Source organism: Eriocheir sinensis, chromosome 10 (genome assembly GCF_024679095.1).
Source record: "Eriocheir sinensis breed Jianghai 21 chromosome 10, ASM2467909v1, whole genome shotgun sequence".
Taxonomy (NCBI): domain Eukaryota; kingdom Metazoa; phylum Arthropoda; class Malacostraca; order Decapoda; family Varunidae; genus Eriocheir; species Eriocheir sinensis.
In genome coordinates this window covers 2,812,051-2,828,323 of record NC_066518.1, presented here as the reverse complement: position 1 = coordinate 2,828,323, position 16,273 = coordinate 2,812,051, and the positions used below count along the sequence as shown (strand labels likewise).

At 41.7% G+C, this 16,273-nt stretch overlaps 2 protein-coding genes across 2 annotated transcripts in view; one reads left to right on the top strand and one right to left on the bottom strand.

The window, feature by feature from the left end:
- The window catches only part of LOC126996444 (uncharacterized), a 15,886-nt gene extending 11,855 nt beyond the window's left edge, over positions 1-4,031 (top strand). The window contains exons 3-4 of the mRNA XM_050856891.1: positions 428-3,618; positions 3,780-4,031. Coding sequence (XP_050712848.1) covers positions 1,749-2,678 — 930 coding nt within the window. The 5' untranslated portion in view covers positions 428-1,748 and the 3' untranslated portion in view covers positions 2,679-3,618; positions 3,780-4,031. The remainder of the gene's footprint in view (positions 1-427; positions 3,619-3,779) is intronic.
- The window catches only part of LOC126996443 (phosphatidate cytidylyltransferase, photoreceptor-specific-like), a 25,257-nt gene extending 8,984 nt beyond the window's left edge, over positions 1-16,273 (bottom strand). The window contains exons 1-8 of the mRNA XM_050856890.1: positions 15,946-16,273; positions 9,796-9,935; positions 9,032-9,128; positions 7,750-7,926; positions 7,186-7,545; positions 5,970-6,122; positions 5,691-5,822; positions 5,317-5,451 (exon numbers count right to left, since the gene is read on the bottom strand). Coding sequence (XP_050712847.1) covers positions 5,317-5,451; positions 5,691-5,822; positions 5,970-6,122; positions 7,186-7,545; positions 7,750-7,926; positions 9,032-9,128; positions 9,796-9,935; positions 15,946-16,011 — 1,260 coding nt within the window. The 5' untranslated portion in view covers positions 16,012-16,273. The remainder of the gene's footprint in view (positions 1-5,316; positions 5,452-5,690; positions 5,823-5,969; positions 6,123-7,185; positions 7,546-7,749; positions 7,927-9,031; positions 9,129-9,795; positions 9,936-15,945) is intronic.

The window sequence follows — 16,273 nt, the reverse complement described above, 5'->3', positions numbered from 1 at the left end:
CAAAAATGCCGCTATATTGGACAACAACATCCACCAGTTACTCGTCTGTAGATTTTTCGCGCTGGGCTGATATGATTTTCCACCAAATTTAGTGGAAAACCCACTGAATTGGCAATGCTGTGGGGTGAGAAATAGTGTTGGAACACTCATACACAGCAAATATGAGTGCGACTGGCGCTCGCAGCGAGCATTTAGCACCACCAGCAATAGGGTGCTTCCATCGTCCCAGGGTGAATAAAAACGTGCCATTTTATTCCTCCAGAGCGTAAAATTGTTTGTTATTGTGAGGAAACCGCATGCCTGAAATTTTTTTCTTGTCAGATTATATTTAAAGGTGGCGCAGCGACCTTGAAAGTTCTGTTTATCATGTCCTCTCATGATATGTCGATTATGGTCATTACAACCTGTTGTTTTTTTTCATTCCCAGGTTCCTCGAAGATGCCAAAAACTAGATCTTCCTCCCTTGTGTGTCTTGTAGGACCAGTGAGCAGCACTTTACCGTCAACGAAGTTGTCCAGTGGCCTCGAAGTATTGTCCGTGTTCTTCCATCACCACACGGAAGAGAAGCAGACCGATGGGGAAGTGCCAGGGCCACCGCGGATGAACTATTGGAGATTTGGAGTCGACCCCGTATCCTCACACGAGCCAGAAATCACGTTGTGGAACAGGTCACCAAGTATCATGCGGAATGGAAGGGCTTGTTAAAGAGTCGGTCTCGGGCCTCAGCAGTCCCACAGCAACAAGCCTTTGTGGAAAGGGCAAAGGAGCTCTTTGATATTGTGCATCGAGATGCTCTGAGCATGATCAAGATTGAAGAGGACAAGCTCTTCCTTCAGGCTCAGCGGGAGAAAGGGAGGTGGGGAAGAATGGCAGGAGTAGATTTGGCTCTTGCGCGGAAAGAAGAGCGACGGATGATGAAGGCTGTGGCCGAAGCAGAGCGACAGGCTCAAGCCTTCACAACCGTGGAACTGGAATCGTCTTCGTCCTCAAGCAGTCAAGCCTCCGAAGCTGAAGGATCTGGATCTGATCTTGACCCCAACGTAGACATTCGTTCTCCAAAGCGACAACGAGGTGCCCGAGGCATAGTCCAAGTCGTCACTCCAGAGGTTGCCGTTGCCTTGGACCGCACAAACGTCAGCAACAGGAAGGCTGCTCACATCTTCTCAGCCATGGCATCCTCGAGCCACCTCGGCGAGAACATTGGCGAACTCATCATCAGCCCTAGTGGAATCAGACGCGCTCGTATCAAGTGCAGGGAAGCTCTGGCTACGGAATTTAAAGATACCTTCAGACCACAAGTGCCCTTGATCCTACACTGGGACGGGAAAATCATGGAGGACTGCTCTCTTCCTGGCCAAGAGACTGTAGATCGTCTCCCTGTGTTGGTTTCTGGCCAAGTTGTTGTCAAGCTTCTTGCCGTGCCCAAGTTGCACGCTGGTACAGCGGTTGTGATGGTTATGTCGATCTTGCAGACTCTGGATAAATGGGGGGGACTGAAGGATCGAATAAGTGGGCTCTGCTTTGACACTACAGCATCAAATACCGGTTTGAAAGGCGGAGTCTGTTTCCTTATCGAGCGGGAACTGGAGCGAGACCTCCTCAACCCCACCTGAAAGCACCATGTTGCCGAGATCATCCTGGAGAAAGTCTTTGGCCTTCATGACACGTCCAAGTCTCCGAACATTGAGCTCTTCCATCATTTCAAGGAATATTGGCCTCGTGTCGATCAAACATCGTTCCGTACTGCCATGGACGAAGAGGAAATGAGATCCCGGGTCGCAGAATGGAGGAAGGAAGTAGTCATGTTTGCTACTGACCAACTTCACCAGCATCAACCAAGAGGTGACTACCGGGAATTGTTGGAACTCACCATCATCTTTCTTGGTGGACAGCCTCCAAAGGGAGTTCGCTTCCGTTACCCTGGCACAATCCATCGTGCACGTTGGATGAGTCGTGCCATCTACACCTTGAAGATGGTCATCTTTCAAGAGCAGTATCCGATGGATCAACGTCTGGGTCCATCTCGACGCCAGACACGGAGTGAGACCACCTGGAATCATTTGGAAGTCGCCATTTTCATCGTTCAGGTGTACATGAAGTACTGGTTCCAGGCTCCTTCCATGTCAGCCCCTAGGAACGACCTCCATTTGCTCAAAGTGCTGGAGGATTTCCCAAGCAAGGAGATATCCACAGCAGCCACAACTGTCTTCAGTGGGCATCTGCGGTATTTGTCGGAGACACTAGTGGGATTTGCCTTTTTCGACGATCAAGTGACACTCGAAGTGAAGAGGAAGATGGTAAAAAACCTGAAAGACAAGCCGGGATCCAAGGACGCTCCAAAGCAGATTCATCCAGTCAGCAGACCTCAGAACATGGACCTCAGCGGCTTCGTGACAACTTCCACGAAGAGGTTTTTCAACATTCTCCACGTCAACGAAGATTTTCTTCAGAAGGACCCTCTTGAGTGGGCTGCTGATGAAAAATATCAACACTCTCTCGACCTGGTGAAGTCCGTTAGGGTCATCAACGATCTGGCCGAGCGTGGGGTGGTCTTGATGACGGAGTTCAATGCCTCGCTCACCAAGTCAGAGGAACAAAAGCAATTCCTCCTCCAAGTGGTCGAGGCTCACCGCAAAAAATACAGTGCCCCGACCAAAGCAGCAGCCTTGAACAACTGAAGAATTCTTCCCTCACTACCTACAGTGCTTACACTTATTTATTGAACCTCGTTTTGATGAATTCAGTTCTTAGAGACTCAAATATATTCAGTTTCCATAACTTTGCAAGGAGAGAAGCGAAAAATTCAAGAGAATACCGAGCATTAAAATTTCAGAAGCAGTGCCTGGTACTAGAACTATGGGGGACCAACACAACTCACAGCCAACCCTGTCAGTGCCAGTAGTGGCAGGGAAGTCACCCAAGACAAAATGTGTCTAATACAGAGTCTAATTTAGCGTAGAACATTCCCTTCTCTTCAGTTTTACACATCTCGGCAGAAGTGTACACTGCAACAAGAGACAAGAAACCCAGTGTGTGCTACAGCTTCTCTTGCATAATAAGCTCATCAACCAGAGTAAACTCTGCCACAAACGGCTGCAGTTGGCTGGAGATGCCTATAGCTACCCCCTTAAGATGGGCATCATTGCTTATGCCAGACTAGTAGTAGGTGTACCCCCTACTACTGATCTCACCACTGCCAGGCCTCCTCGTCTCGGAATCCCACTATATCCACCCTCAGCCTTCCGAGCTCATTCAATAGGCAAGGCAGTTGGTGGTTCTCCAATAGGCTCAGGACTTTCCAGAAGCCCACGTGCAGACCCCTCTTTAGGTTAATCCTAAGCCTGTTTCTGTGGGTGGGGACAGCTGCACCTCCCCAGTCACCCCAAAAATAAAGAGGGGTTAGGGGACCCTTCCTCCTTCAAAATGCAGGAGTCCTGTGGGACCCATAGGCTTTACCCTGCACCCATTACTTTCAATCAGTTCCACAGTGCAGGACAGTCAATAAGCCAACAACCAAGAATGCCTAAAAATGCAATGAATCAAACACTCTTTGAGATCAAAATAAGTTTCAAGCATCCCCTGCTTAAACTTGTGTTGGCAATACACCAAGAACACTAAGTAAGACTTGGTCAGTTGTCGATTTACCAGGCGTGAACCCATACAGAAGGTGGCTATAAATGTGCATGTATAAAAGACTTGCAAGCACCATGCCTGGCACACTGAGCAATATTATACTAAGATAGTTGTTGCAGTCCTCACTATCCCCTTTCTCTTTTCAGATAAGGATGACAAGCTCCCTTTTCCAGTCAGGGGGAATGGTATCAGATTGCCATACAGCAGCAAGACTACATGCAACCCACAGATCATGACCACACCTCCAACTTTGACCAGCAGCTTTTCCATTCTTAAACCTTACCACAGCCCCTCTGATCTCATCAGGAGAGGGTGTGATTTTTATTCTATATGCATTAATAATCCAAATAAATTGACATTCATCATAGAGCTCATAAAAAAGTCAAGATTACCAATGATTCTTTTTTTGTCTCGCAAACTTTTTCGCAAGTTTATTTTTGTACACATACTATTGTGCCCCTTATGCCACAGTGGATTAAAATAGTTTTAATGTACCAATGAGTTCCTCAAAAAAAAGGAAAAGGAAAGGAAGGATGAACAAGGGCAATAGCTGGGTGGGCTGTGCGCCGAAGGCATCTAATCGGACTCAAACCGGTGCTCCGAGGAGTGGTAGGCAGTCACAATGTAGTGCAGCGACTTGCCTGATGGGCGAGCCTCCCATTACTCACTCTGCAAAGGGGGTAGTAGTGTAGTACCTCTTTGGCCAACTGGTTAAGGAGTGTCTCTCCCGTTTCGCTGGTCGCGGGTTCGATCCCTGGCGCCTGCAAAACCTTTCCTTGTCTGGATCAATTTCTCGTGTTTTGTTACACACAGTGGTCGTGTGGGAGTTTAGTAAAGAGTAAATCCTGCCATTTCAACAGAAACCACTCAGCCACGGAGGCGCAGGGGCTGGGATGTAAAGAAAACCCATTTTAACTCTCATTCAGCCCAGGAATAGAACCCAAAATCTTTATTCAACCGAAAAATTTTGGTTGCGAGCCGAGTGCCTTATAGTGCCCCCCCAAAAAAATATTTTCTAGATTTGCCACTGTTTTCTAAATCCATAAATTAATCATAAATCTGACCAAGACACTTCTCCTAAGGCCCACCCACACAATCAAGCAGTGCCCAGCAAGCAACACAAGCTGAGTGTATTTCTCTCCCTTCTCAAGCAGTGTTACCAGATGGAATAGTTCCCAGCAGGCTCCACACAACAGGCAATGCCCACATGTTGTTGTACACTCTGACACAACATAAAGCCACAATATAATAAATGCATGACAGACAGAGGGCAAGCTTCTATTAGTTTGAACCCTGTGTATTTGTGCATGTGTACCCTTGTGAGTTTGCGTTTGTTGCCGTCCACAATATGAAACACTCCAAATCCCTGGGCCCTAATCCAGGTGAGGTTGGGATTCTGGTGTCTGAGTTTACAATACACATATTTGCAAAGCACACCAGGCACTACTCAATAGTATGGGCAGGCAAGCAAGAGCATTTAAAGGATTTGCCAGTGGTTTCCCGCTTATGACATCATCTCCACTCGTGCCCACCAGCCACCATCCAAACATGTATTGGAACGGGGATTTGGTAACGGTGTTTACCTATCAGGCACTGCCCAACAGTGTGGACAAGGCCTTTTGAGTTGGTTTAGTCAAAATTTTCTCTGGACATTCCTATCTTAGTAAAGATAAGAGTACATACCTTCTGGAGCAGTTTCTGCGGTGATGTATCTGAGATGAATGTGTTGATATAGACAGTGACAAATGTGGCCATCAAATACTGGCAGTCGAAGCGATCCATCATTCCACCGTGACCAGGGATGACATCACCAAAGTCCTGCATAAAAATATTCCTTATCATTTACTTCATGAGGAGCAGCAATATTGTGCAGAGATACAATCATCATCATCATATTCAGCCATTACTAGTCCACTGCAGGACAAAGGACTTTCCCAACAAAAAGAACCAAGGTAACAGAATTTTAAAGATAACTGGATTATCCCGCCGACATTGTAAAAATATCATAGAATAAATCAACATTTTCAGTGTATCAGTTAAACCAACAAAACTTTTACCTTAATCTTAAAGGCCCGCTTGAAGCCACTAGCAAAGAATCCACCAAATGGTCCAATAACACTACTGAAGAGGGAGAGAGCGACAGAGTGGAACACAAAGGGGCACATGGTCAAGGTCTTCCTCCATCCCAGCTGAAATGCAGATTAGTTTTTAGAATTTCACTTTATAAATATGACGACATTCAAGAAAATGTTTTGGTTTCCTATAAAATCTAGGGAGCTTTCTGATAAAATCTGAAATTATCGGTGTCCAATATGAAATATTTTTTCTTAACTTACAAGAGCAGATAAGTTTGCCAATGTTTCAGGCAAAGCATATTCTTGGGGCCTGAAGATTGGAGAAGGATCGCAGATATACTTGAGAGCATCTTCTGATTCACTGTATTCCACAGGACACACAAAGTAGGGATACTGGCACAAAACATAGGAGAGCTGAAAAAATAATTTATCATTAGTATCATTCTCAAATATGAATGATCATACTATATTATAATGACACTTTTCCGTGAAAGGAAAGGTTATTAAAACAAAAAATAATAACCATCAAGTTTTTCAGAATGATAAGGAATGAAAATCAATCCTAATTACTTCAGTCCTAATATATACTATTCTTAACCCCTCTTTTCTCATTGTAGGAGCTGGAAGTCTTTGAGGCCTGCATTATCCTGCTCTGTCCAATTTTGACAGTAATATAATACACATTGGAAACAACTGTCTGTATTAAGAGTATACAGGTACCAATGACAAATACAGTAAGCCCTTGCTTTAACATACCAAAAGGGAGAAGGGGGTGACATTATACGCTCGTTAGTGTTAACATGCATTCGCTTGTGCTCTAGCTGTTCATTACATTACTCAGTGTTTTGTATTTTTTGTGAGAAAATTAACCCCTAAATAATAATAATAATGAAAATAATATTAAAGATAATGATGATGATCGTAACAATAGAAAAATGGCAAAATAACGACTTACGAAACAATTCAATATACGTACAGCCTTCCAGAACGTAACTTGTTCGTAAGTTGGGGAACGTCTGTATATTGTATAGACCTGAAAGGTCATACATGTATTTTCCTTATAAACGGTCTAATTTGGAATCTAACATCCATGAATAACGAGGGATTACTGTACTAATCTCAGTAGCCAATCATAATAAAAAACATCACAATAACAATGTATTGCTGTTCCTATTTTGTCACTTCTAAAAAATACCTTCTGATATGTTTACTTTTACATCCTATACATTATCTCCAAACTGTTCCTTGACATACTTGTTTTAACTACAAACACTCAAACTTAAACTTTTGACACTAATCATTCGCACTAATCTTTCACCCATAGTTAAGATTAGTACATCTCCATGCGCTGCTTTTGCTTTCATGTCTAAGATATTAATCAGGCTGCCTTTAGATTTTAGTACTTGGCTTCCACAACACTAGTTTTCCATTATTTAGAATAAAACAAAATTCAGCACACAGGCTACACAGTACTCACAAGCATTCCCAGGAAAATGGTAGAAATGCCTCCTCCAATAAAGCCTTCCCAGGTCTTCTTTGGGCTGAGTTGAATCAAAGGAGTCTTGCCAAGGAAGAAACCAAACATGTATGCCATGACATCATTGATGACAATCATGGAAACAGGAACAATGAACCAAATCATTCCGTGGAAAATATTGAAGATAATGAAATAACTTTGTGACACAACAATGAGTAAAGCTACATGTGTCCATGCAAAGAGAGAAAACTGTCTCATGTAGTACTTCTTCTTCAGAGACAGAACAAACCACACAAATCCAATTATATACATGGTGAACGAAGTGAAACGATGGTAGGCAATCAGCCAGCGCATCACATCCTGCAAACAGAAAATGTTTATTCAGTTGAGTTTTCATGAACTTGTGCCAGAACCTTCCATTCATCAAGTGTAATTGTTTTGTTAATATATATATATATATATATATATATATATATATATATATATATATATATATATATATATATATATATATATATATAGATATATTAAATCTATATATATTGTAATATACAGTGATCTTACACTTTTTGAAGAAATGACACTGAAGTAATCTGCCACAGACTCTCCATAGAAGAAGTAATTGCTTGTGATTGAAAACCACCAAGAAAGTGATCTGAACCAGGGGAGGCCATGCATTCGATAGACTGAGTAGCCAATGTTGATTATTTCCTTGAAGCACCACACTTGAACCAGCAATGTCTGAAATAAAAAAGATGATAATAATAATAATAATGATTGCAGTAATTATAATAATGATAAAAATAATAATAATTAGTAAATAGCAGATTCCTAAAATAAAGCATTAAAACCTTAGAATTGTTGTTCTCCCTTGATTTCATTTTTTGCTTGCCAAGTCCTCTTTTACCAAACTTGACTGTCTAGCAGATTTAAATATCACTGTACTAAACCAACAATGTAATAATGATGCTATATAATATATTGTACATGGCTAAGCATGTTTTATATACACGCAAGCATCTTCATAGGTAAGCTCCTCATACTTGAACTTATCCATTTTTTTTGTTCACCTAAAATTCTTTTTTTTCTCTCCCTCTACATGATGCCTACAGCACTGGTAGGCCCTCTTGGGTGACCCCAGCCCATTAGTGGCAGAGGCGAGTTTTATTCATAGTGGCTGCTGTGATATATGACTCTTGCTTGGCCCATGCTGACCCCTGGTGCTCCTCTTCAACGAAGTCACTGAGGTTAGGGTTGATTGAAGATCTGGGCAGCATGTGGGTATCTCTCCGCAACTCAGCAATGGTTTGAAAAATCAGCGTGTTTCAGTGGGACTCAAACCTAAGTCCAAGGGCTCGCCACGCCCACACGCTGACCACTCGGCCATTGCAATATTGAGTTACCCATGCAGCTTGAAAGTTCAAATCCACCAACATATAGTGCTCATTTACATGCTTCTCCATGTTCATGCCAACCCATAGTGAGCTGCATCCTATTGTGTGTACTGATTGAAATGTATGAATGAATATAAAAGTGTCTTCAGTGGTCATTTCTAATGGCCTTTAACGTCCTTTCCAATTCTAACTGACTGAGGTATCAGAACAATGATCCCTTTGCTAGCATAGAATTCAGTGCCTTTCATATCTGGAAAATTACCCATCTTTGGCCAAATAACTTCAGATATGCAATGCATTACTGTATCTACTTCTGTTTTGGAACTAACAGGCCTGGAATATATTTCTATGTGAGCCCCATGTTACAGAATGTTAATTTCCAAGATTTGAACACACAAGCAGGTTTCTAAATTTCATACTGTAGCATGAAATCTAACCTGGAGTCCACTTACTGTAAATATAAGAGCAAGAGGGCCGATGTATATAATCAAGCAGAAAAGGCCAATCATGAGCCAAGTAAAGATGCCTCGGATCACCCAGTTTCTCCATCTGTAGAGGTATTATATTGTTACTATTAAGAACACACACAATATTTTACAATGACAGACTTTGGACCATGATATCTATGGGAAATAAAACAACTTAAGGAAGAATTAGATTCATTACTCATATTTCATGATCCACTCAAATTCTTGTTATCTTTGAAAAAAAATTGCTTAACAACTTTTATACATCAATAACAATTCTCTTGACAAAACTTTTTATTTAATTCAAAGGATTTTATATCAGAGGATTAGAAAAAATGTAAAGTCATATCTGCCATACAGCACGTGCACCAAAACCTGGAATGCTTTGAGCAAATCATCAAAGGTATTTGAAACTACACACTTTTATGAAAAAAATTATAAAACTGTCTAGAAAAAATTAATGGAAATGTAGGCTACATGTAATTTATTAGGAAATGTGTTTTGGTCACATAGTAAGTCAAAATGGAGAATTGCTATAGATCATGAATGTATTTGATTAAAAGTCAATACATTATGAGGGTTATCCGTTCGGGTAGGAAAATGACTACTGATGTTACTTTATGTACTAACTTCCTGTAATGCACAAAATGCTTGCATAGTTTCTTGAAGGTGAAATGCAGGAAATCATATTAATATATGATGATAATTTGATTTTGTAACTTGAAGTATGAAGAACATAAAACACTAACCTTGGTGGCAGTGGTGATAGGAGAGTATGTAAGAAACTTGGTTCTTGGGCTGTCCCTTGAGGTATCTCCTTTGTTCTCTGTTCAATGGCTTGCTCAACAAGGCGGTCATCATCTGAGTCTATTTCAGAGCTTGGAGCAACCTGTTGAGAGAAGTAGCCTTAGTATAAATTTTTACATTCAAAAACTATAAAAAAATTAAATATAATAATTCAAATATACTAGGGTAAAAGACCTTGATTTCAGAAGCCTGTGTGTTTATTATACATTGCAAAGGTTGTGCCAAGGGAATGCATAAACAAAAACTAAAAAATCTGTACCTCAAGGGGAATATAAAAAGGTAGAAGACAGTCAGTATGAGGAGAGTAAATGAGACAAAAGTTTTTTTAATCTACTCTGTCCAAAATGGCTGTGTATAATTCAGGGGTTCCCAACCTGGGGTAAATTACCCCAAGTGGGGTAATTTGGTCTTTTCTGTGGGGTAATCAGGAGACAGAGGGTGACCAAGAAAAAAAAAACTTCGTAAAATTATACCCATTGTATTAGGCTTTCGTCTAGGGCAGCTGAATCTGTCCTTTTCTGTCCTTTTATTCAAAAGTTCTTTACTTCCCTGCATAATATACCACATACAAATATATTAATACATTTTTTTTAAGTATGGGCTACAATGCAGTTGTGGAAGCATAAGCAAAATGGGGTAATGAGTGAAAGGAGGTGTGGAGAGCAGGGTAGTGAGTGAACAATGGTTGGGAACCCCTGGTGTATATGGTATGGTGCATATGAAAATTCATGAATAGTTATAATAACAGTAAAGATTATGAAAATTCTGTTGACTGTAATTCAGTGTAACTTTGAAGCATGAAAATAAGATTATTGATAATTATACTGGTGACATCTTACTATAGCACCTTGATTATATGGAAAACAATATGCATGATACGTGCAGGTGAGTGACTAAGGGGACTGTGAGGCTGGCTACTTATGTAAGAGAGCATTCAGGCTACTTCTAAGGCTTCCTCAAGCTGACAGGGCTGGGGGAGAGAAAGGCATGTGACATCTTTTTGTCTCAATCAATGTATGACTAGAATGGATGAATAAATGTTGATTCTAAATGGTAAATGCAGTATCACAAAAATTATAAGAAAATATACTATTAACTGAAGTACTGAGGTTAGCAAAAGAAGACACATAATATCATCACTTTATAGACCTCAAACAATTGTGTATAGAGAAGAGAATATGGATAACCAACCTGGAACAGCCAAGTCCTACAACAAAATATGTGTACATTCCCACCACCACCCTATAAAAAAGAGCAGCAAATAAAACTTTTTATATTGCCTTTTTTTTTTTTCTCAAACCTCCTACATGTCTTAGAAAAAAGTCACCTGAACATAAATAAAGATAAAAACCAGCATGTAACAGGGCTTCCTTGTTCACAGTAACACCGTATTGTATTTATTGCTATTCCTCACCCCATTTTTATATAATTCTTCGAGGACCTTTCATCCAACCTCGAAAGGAGGGGAGGACACCCTTAAATATCAGGCCTCAGACCAAAGAGCACCACATCTTTAGGCTGCCCTTCAACTATTCTCTTGCCTCTTTGATGGCAGCTCACACTTCCCTAAATATTTGAAACACCTTACTTACTCTCTTACTCTTCAGATGTAAAAGAGAGAATCATAAATGAGTGCCAAGCTTTCTCCAAGTAGCAGAAACAGTGCTCACAATTTACGGAGAAGGAAGTTCTTTTGTATGCACACAACAGTCTTCAGGACCATCTATACCAACATGATGAGTCTTACTAAATTTGTGATCATCAATAAATTTATGTTTTTTCATATACAAGTATTACAACTGAATTTTGGGGGATGAAGTTTGAAAAGGGAAATTCGGGTCTCCAAACCTGCTTGATCAACGAATGGGAATTCTAAAATATGTGAGGAGGGTTTTACAGTATACCCAAGCCTTCACTGCTGCAGCTTGAACCTCATGGTGATTTATGATTCAAAGTAAAGTAAAAATGACATTCCTGTCTACTAATTGTGTCACCTCTGTGGATATGCCCTACCCATTGTTCTTCCTAGCCAGCCACCCATAGCTGTTCCATCAAGTGTTAAGTATCAGCAATAATATCATCTCTCGAGGTCATTACTCCTGCATAGAAAATAGCAGAGGTACTAGCAGAAATGATACACAATGAGGCACATAAGAGACGTGTCAAAGAGTGACTTCTTGGATGCACATTACTGAGAAGTATGCAGGTTTTGGAAAATTCCAGCCAACTGATGCTTACACTCAATGGTGATGTGGACAGAGCCTAGCCTTTGGCACAATCAAGGGCAGCACACTGACGCCCAGACCCACACACATACACACACACTCTCCCTCTCACACACTTATTCCATCAAGAGAACAAAAAACTCTTGGAAAATTGTTAAAAAGGAAATCAGAGGAGAAAATGAAATGTACAGGATAAGAAGTGATGAGGTGCTTGTCAAAATATGAGATAAAAGAACTATAGAGGAGGCATTTTGAATCTGTAACAAATGAGTGGGCAGGAGAGCAAAAATTACTTACCTGGTTGGCTACCCCAGGTTACCACAGACAGACAGGCTCAAACTAGCTAACATCATAAGATAAGCAGCCCATAACTGCTGACACACCAGAGCGCCCATTAGACAAACAATAAAAGGTACAGAATGGCATAGTGGGCATAAAGTGTCATGTGCAAATTGATGTACATATGACCCCACTATGTAAGTGAGTGCAAATGACTATTATCTCAATAATGAAAAATGCATCAGTCAGTGAAATAGAATAATGCCTCTTCAGAAACTGGTGGAGAACCTTTTGAAAGACTTACAGTTGCAGCACCAACAACACTATCAGGCAAAAAAGTTCCAGAGATCAAAGCACCTAACACTAAAATACCTTTGTCTGCATTTTGTTGTTGCATGGGGTATGGCAATTTTGTACCTTTGACCTAGTCTGGTAGTGACTGGTGACATGGTAAACAAATCAGATGGAGCAATGCCAGACAAATTATGAAAGATATGCCAACATTTTATGAGATTTTCTTTCATCAGTCCACCTTGTAGCACCTCCATGGTCTAGTGGTCAGCTTGCCTAGCTACCACTCTGCAGGCCCCGGTTCAAATCCTAGCATGGGCAGTCTGCGTGCAGCTCATAAAGCTGTTCATCCTCCCTTTCGGGCTGGTCGATAAATGTGTACCTGGGGAAACCTGGGGAGGGTAAACTGTGGCAATCCCAGATTTCACATTGGCCCGTGTCCTGGCATAATTGGTTGTTACCTACCACAGGCTCAAAGGGCCAACGGATCAGAGATGAGCACCACAGCCACGCACAGCTTTAGCATACGCACCCACCTTAGTCTAACTTGTACTGAGTATAAATCAAGGAACATTAGATAAACAGCAAAACTCAACTCAGACCATCTATCCAGTGAAGTTGTACTGACTCAAGAAGTCTCAAATCACATCACCAACCAGTATTCCAAACTGTGGATCCAAAGTTCAGCAAAGATTTGATATGTGTTTTGTAATGTTGTCATAAAGACACTTGAGTGACACAGAGTGGATCTTAGTATATAACTGCCCAGACCTACACCCTTGTTACATGTATACTTAATGTGGGAATAGAACTTGTGTTAGCAGCAAGAATTCCCAAACCTCTCTGATTCTCTGCCACAGAAAGATCAGAATTGTGTAAACGATAATGTTGGAGCCAATACCAGTCAAGTCATTATTACCAACTGACATCGCAATATTGCACATTTACCAGGATTAATATTCAGCCCCCATGAATCAGCAACCTTAAAAACCCTATCTGTGTCCTCTTGACATGAGCTGATATCTTGAGCTGGTGTAGAGACAGAATTATGGTGAATATTCATGTATAGGTGAAGATCATCAGCAAAAATTTGGCATTTAGTTCACATGGTTGACAAAGAGGAAAAAGTAGGGGACCCAATAAATAGCACTGAAGGACCCCTTTATGCACCCTTGGGGAGGTATGAGCACCAGACACCAACACCTTCATAGTTCTACTAATGTGAAGAGTAATCAATAGTAAGGAGTAAGGATTAATGTAGGGCAGCCATCAACAAAGTGAGGTGGAGAAGGGTGAAATAGAGGAAGGAATACAAGTTATAGGTAGAAAAGGACCCTGACAATGATAGCATAGCAGAAGAGGTAAAGTTTACAGACATACACTCCAAATGGGGAGGAAGTGTCTGAGTGGTCAGAATGTGGGCGCAGCGTCCTGGAGAACCCGGGTTTGAGTCCCGCCGGCCACTACAAGCTGATAATTTTCAGTCATCACCAAGTGGCCTAAGACTACCCACATACTGTTCTGAAGACCACTTGTCAACCCAGTCTCTAGATTAACTCTCTAAAGACTCAAAGAGGATAAAAAAAAAGAGCTCCAGGGAACAGCATGAGCCAAGCAAGACATCACCACTATAAAACACTTGCCTACACCATGACACCTAGGGCTGACCACCAAGCCCCAACAAGAAAGCCTACAGGAACCATAGGCTAAACATAAAAAAACAAGCCTTTGTAGTTTCCCTACCCACAGCAAACTTAGATCAGTGGCATTATTTTTTAAGAGGCAAAATAAGTAAAATATTTAAAATCTAAGGAAATTTTCCTAGAATAGGGATAAAAATCCTAAAACCTAGCCTACACTATATTTTTTTTCTTTTAATGTCTGCTAACCATATACCAGATTGTTTTGTTAAGTCTGCTAATGGCACTCAACACAGTCTACTTGCAGACTGGCATGCCAGCAGATCTGGGCTGCCTTCAATGTATGACTAGCTCAGGGCCATGCCAAGGGGGAGGGTAAGGGGGGTTGGACGACGCCCCCCCCACCCCTATCTGCTAAAAGATCCACTTTCTGAGAAAGTGAAAGTGAAAAACTGGGATAAACTATCCCAGTTTTTTGTTTTGACAGCTGGAAAATGAACCCTGAAATGTCAGTTTTCAAAACGCTGAACCACCAGCTAATTTGGCCACTCGCCCCTCTTCATGTTGGTACAAAGGTCCACATTTAGTGTAAAAGACCTCACTTTTACAACTATGGGTACACCCCTTTAGTTGTAAACTCTACCATGACCATCCAAATCACGATATGTAAGGTAGTCAACCAGGTGAGTCAACTTATTTTAGGAGATTTACCCTATATTTCAGATAGCCACATTTTACTTATTCTGCCCTCTCTCGCCCTAAACCCAGGGTAACCCAGATGTCACACTGGCCCTGTGTCCTGGGGTGATGGGCTCCCTCCCACCACAGGCTCAAGGGCCAATGTTACGGAGATGAGCACCTAGGCCACGCACTGCTACAGCGTATGCCCCCAACTTTACTTTACCTCACCCTAAAAAAAAAATTACAAAAAAATATTTCACACCATATCTTCCACAGGAGTCTGTAAAGGTAAATTTTACCATAGCAGATACAGTATGCTAAAATACTGTATTAACATGTATTTTCGAGTTTATGTTTAAGATACATCTAACAGTAAAATTTATCAGAAAATTGTGTGTCATCTACCAGTGAGTTGGGTGCAATTCTAAAGTAATGCCTGTTTACCGATATTATTTCTTCACGAATGTCATGACATTTCACCTGATGGGATGTGGTAGTCGGTCCTCACGCACATCAGTAAAGATAAGGTGAGCTCGCTCCCCTCCTTACTAGAACCTCAAGGCCAAGCATAATAAACAAAGGAAGGAATTCACCACCTAATTTTAACTTCCAAGGTGAAGTCAAATGCACGTGACTGATTTTTCACTGCGATTCACACATGGGAGACAAGAAATAAGATGACCACCCTTTGCATTACAGGCATAACCAAAACGGACATAAAAACCATGTATACTACGTGATCGACATAAAAGATCGTCTTTCTCCTTTAACTTAGAGGTACGTCCAATGACAGCCCGACATGTGCACTTACAAAGATATGGGACAATGAGTACCACCAATATAAACAACCTTCAAGTCTTAATCAGCAGTACAAACATCAAAAAGGCGGCCCCCAACACCATCCACCGCTCAGTCCTCCCAGCCTGACACTTGCACGGACAACACAGGTGCTACAAGACTCAGGAGGCAATAATACCTGCTCAGGCTTCTCGCAGGGCTCAGTGACACGCTGCCGCAGCTCGTTATCAGCCTCGGTGGCCATCTCTGCGGGGCGAGGCAGGGCGTGGAGGCGGCGTATCAGCGGCTCGCGTCTCTCCTTGCACCTGCGGCGGACTGACTGATTCCTGGCGGAGTCTGCGCCGCCCCGCCTCGGCCGCCGCCTCGCCCGCGCCTTCTACTGCGCACCATGACAGACCACCGCTGCTTCTCCCTCTATTCTCTATGTCTACAGGAAGATAAATAGAGATAGATTAACAGACACCATGAGCCCCAGAGAGATGAGCATTGGGGGATAAAGTAGAAGA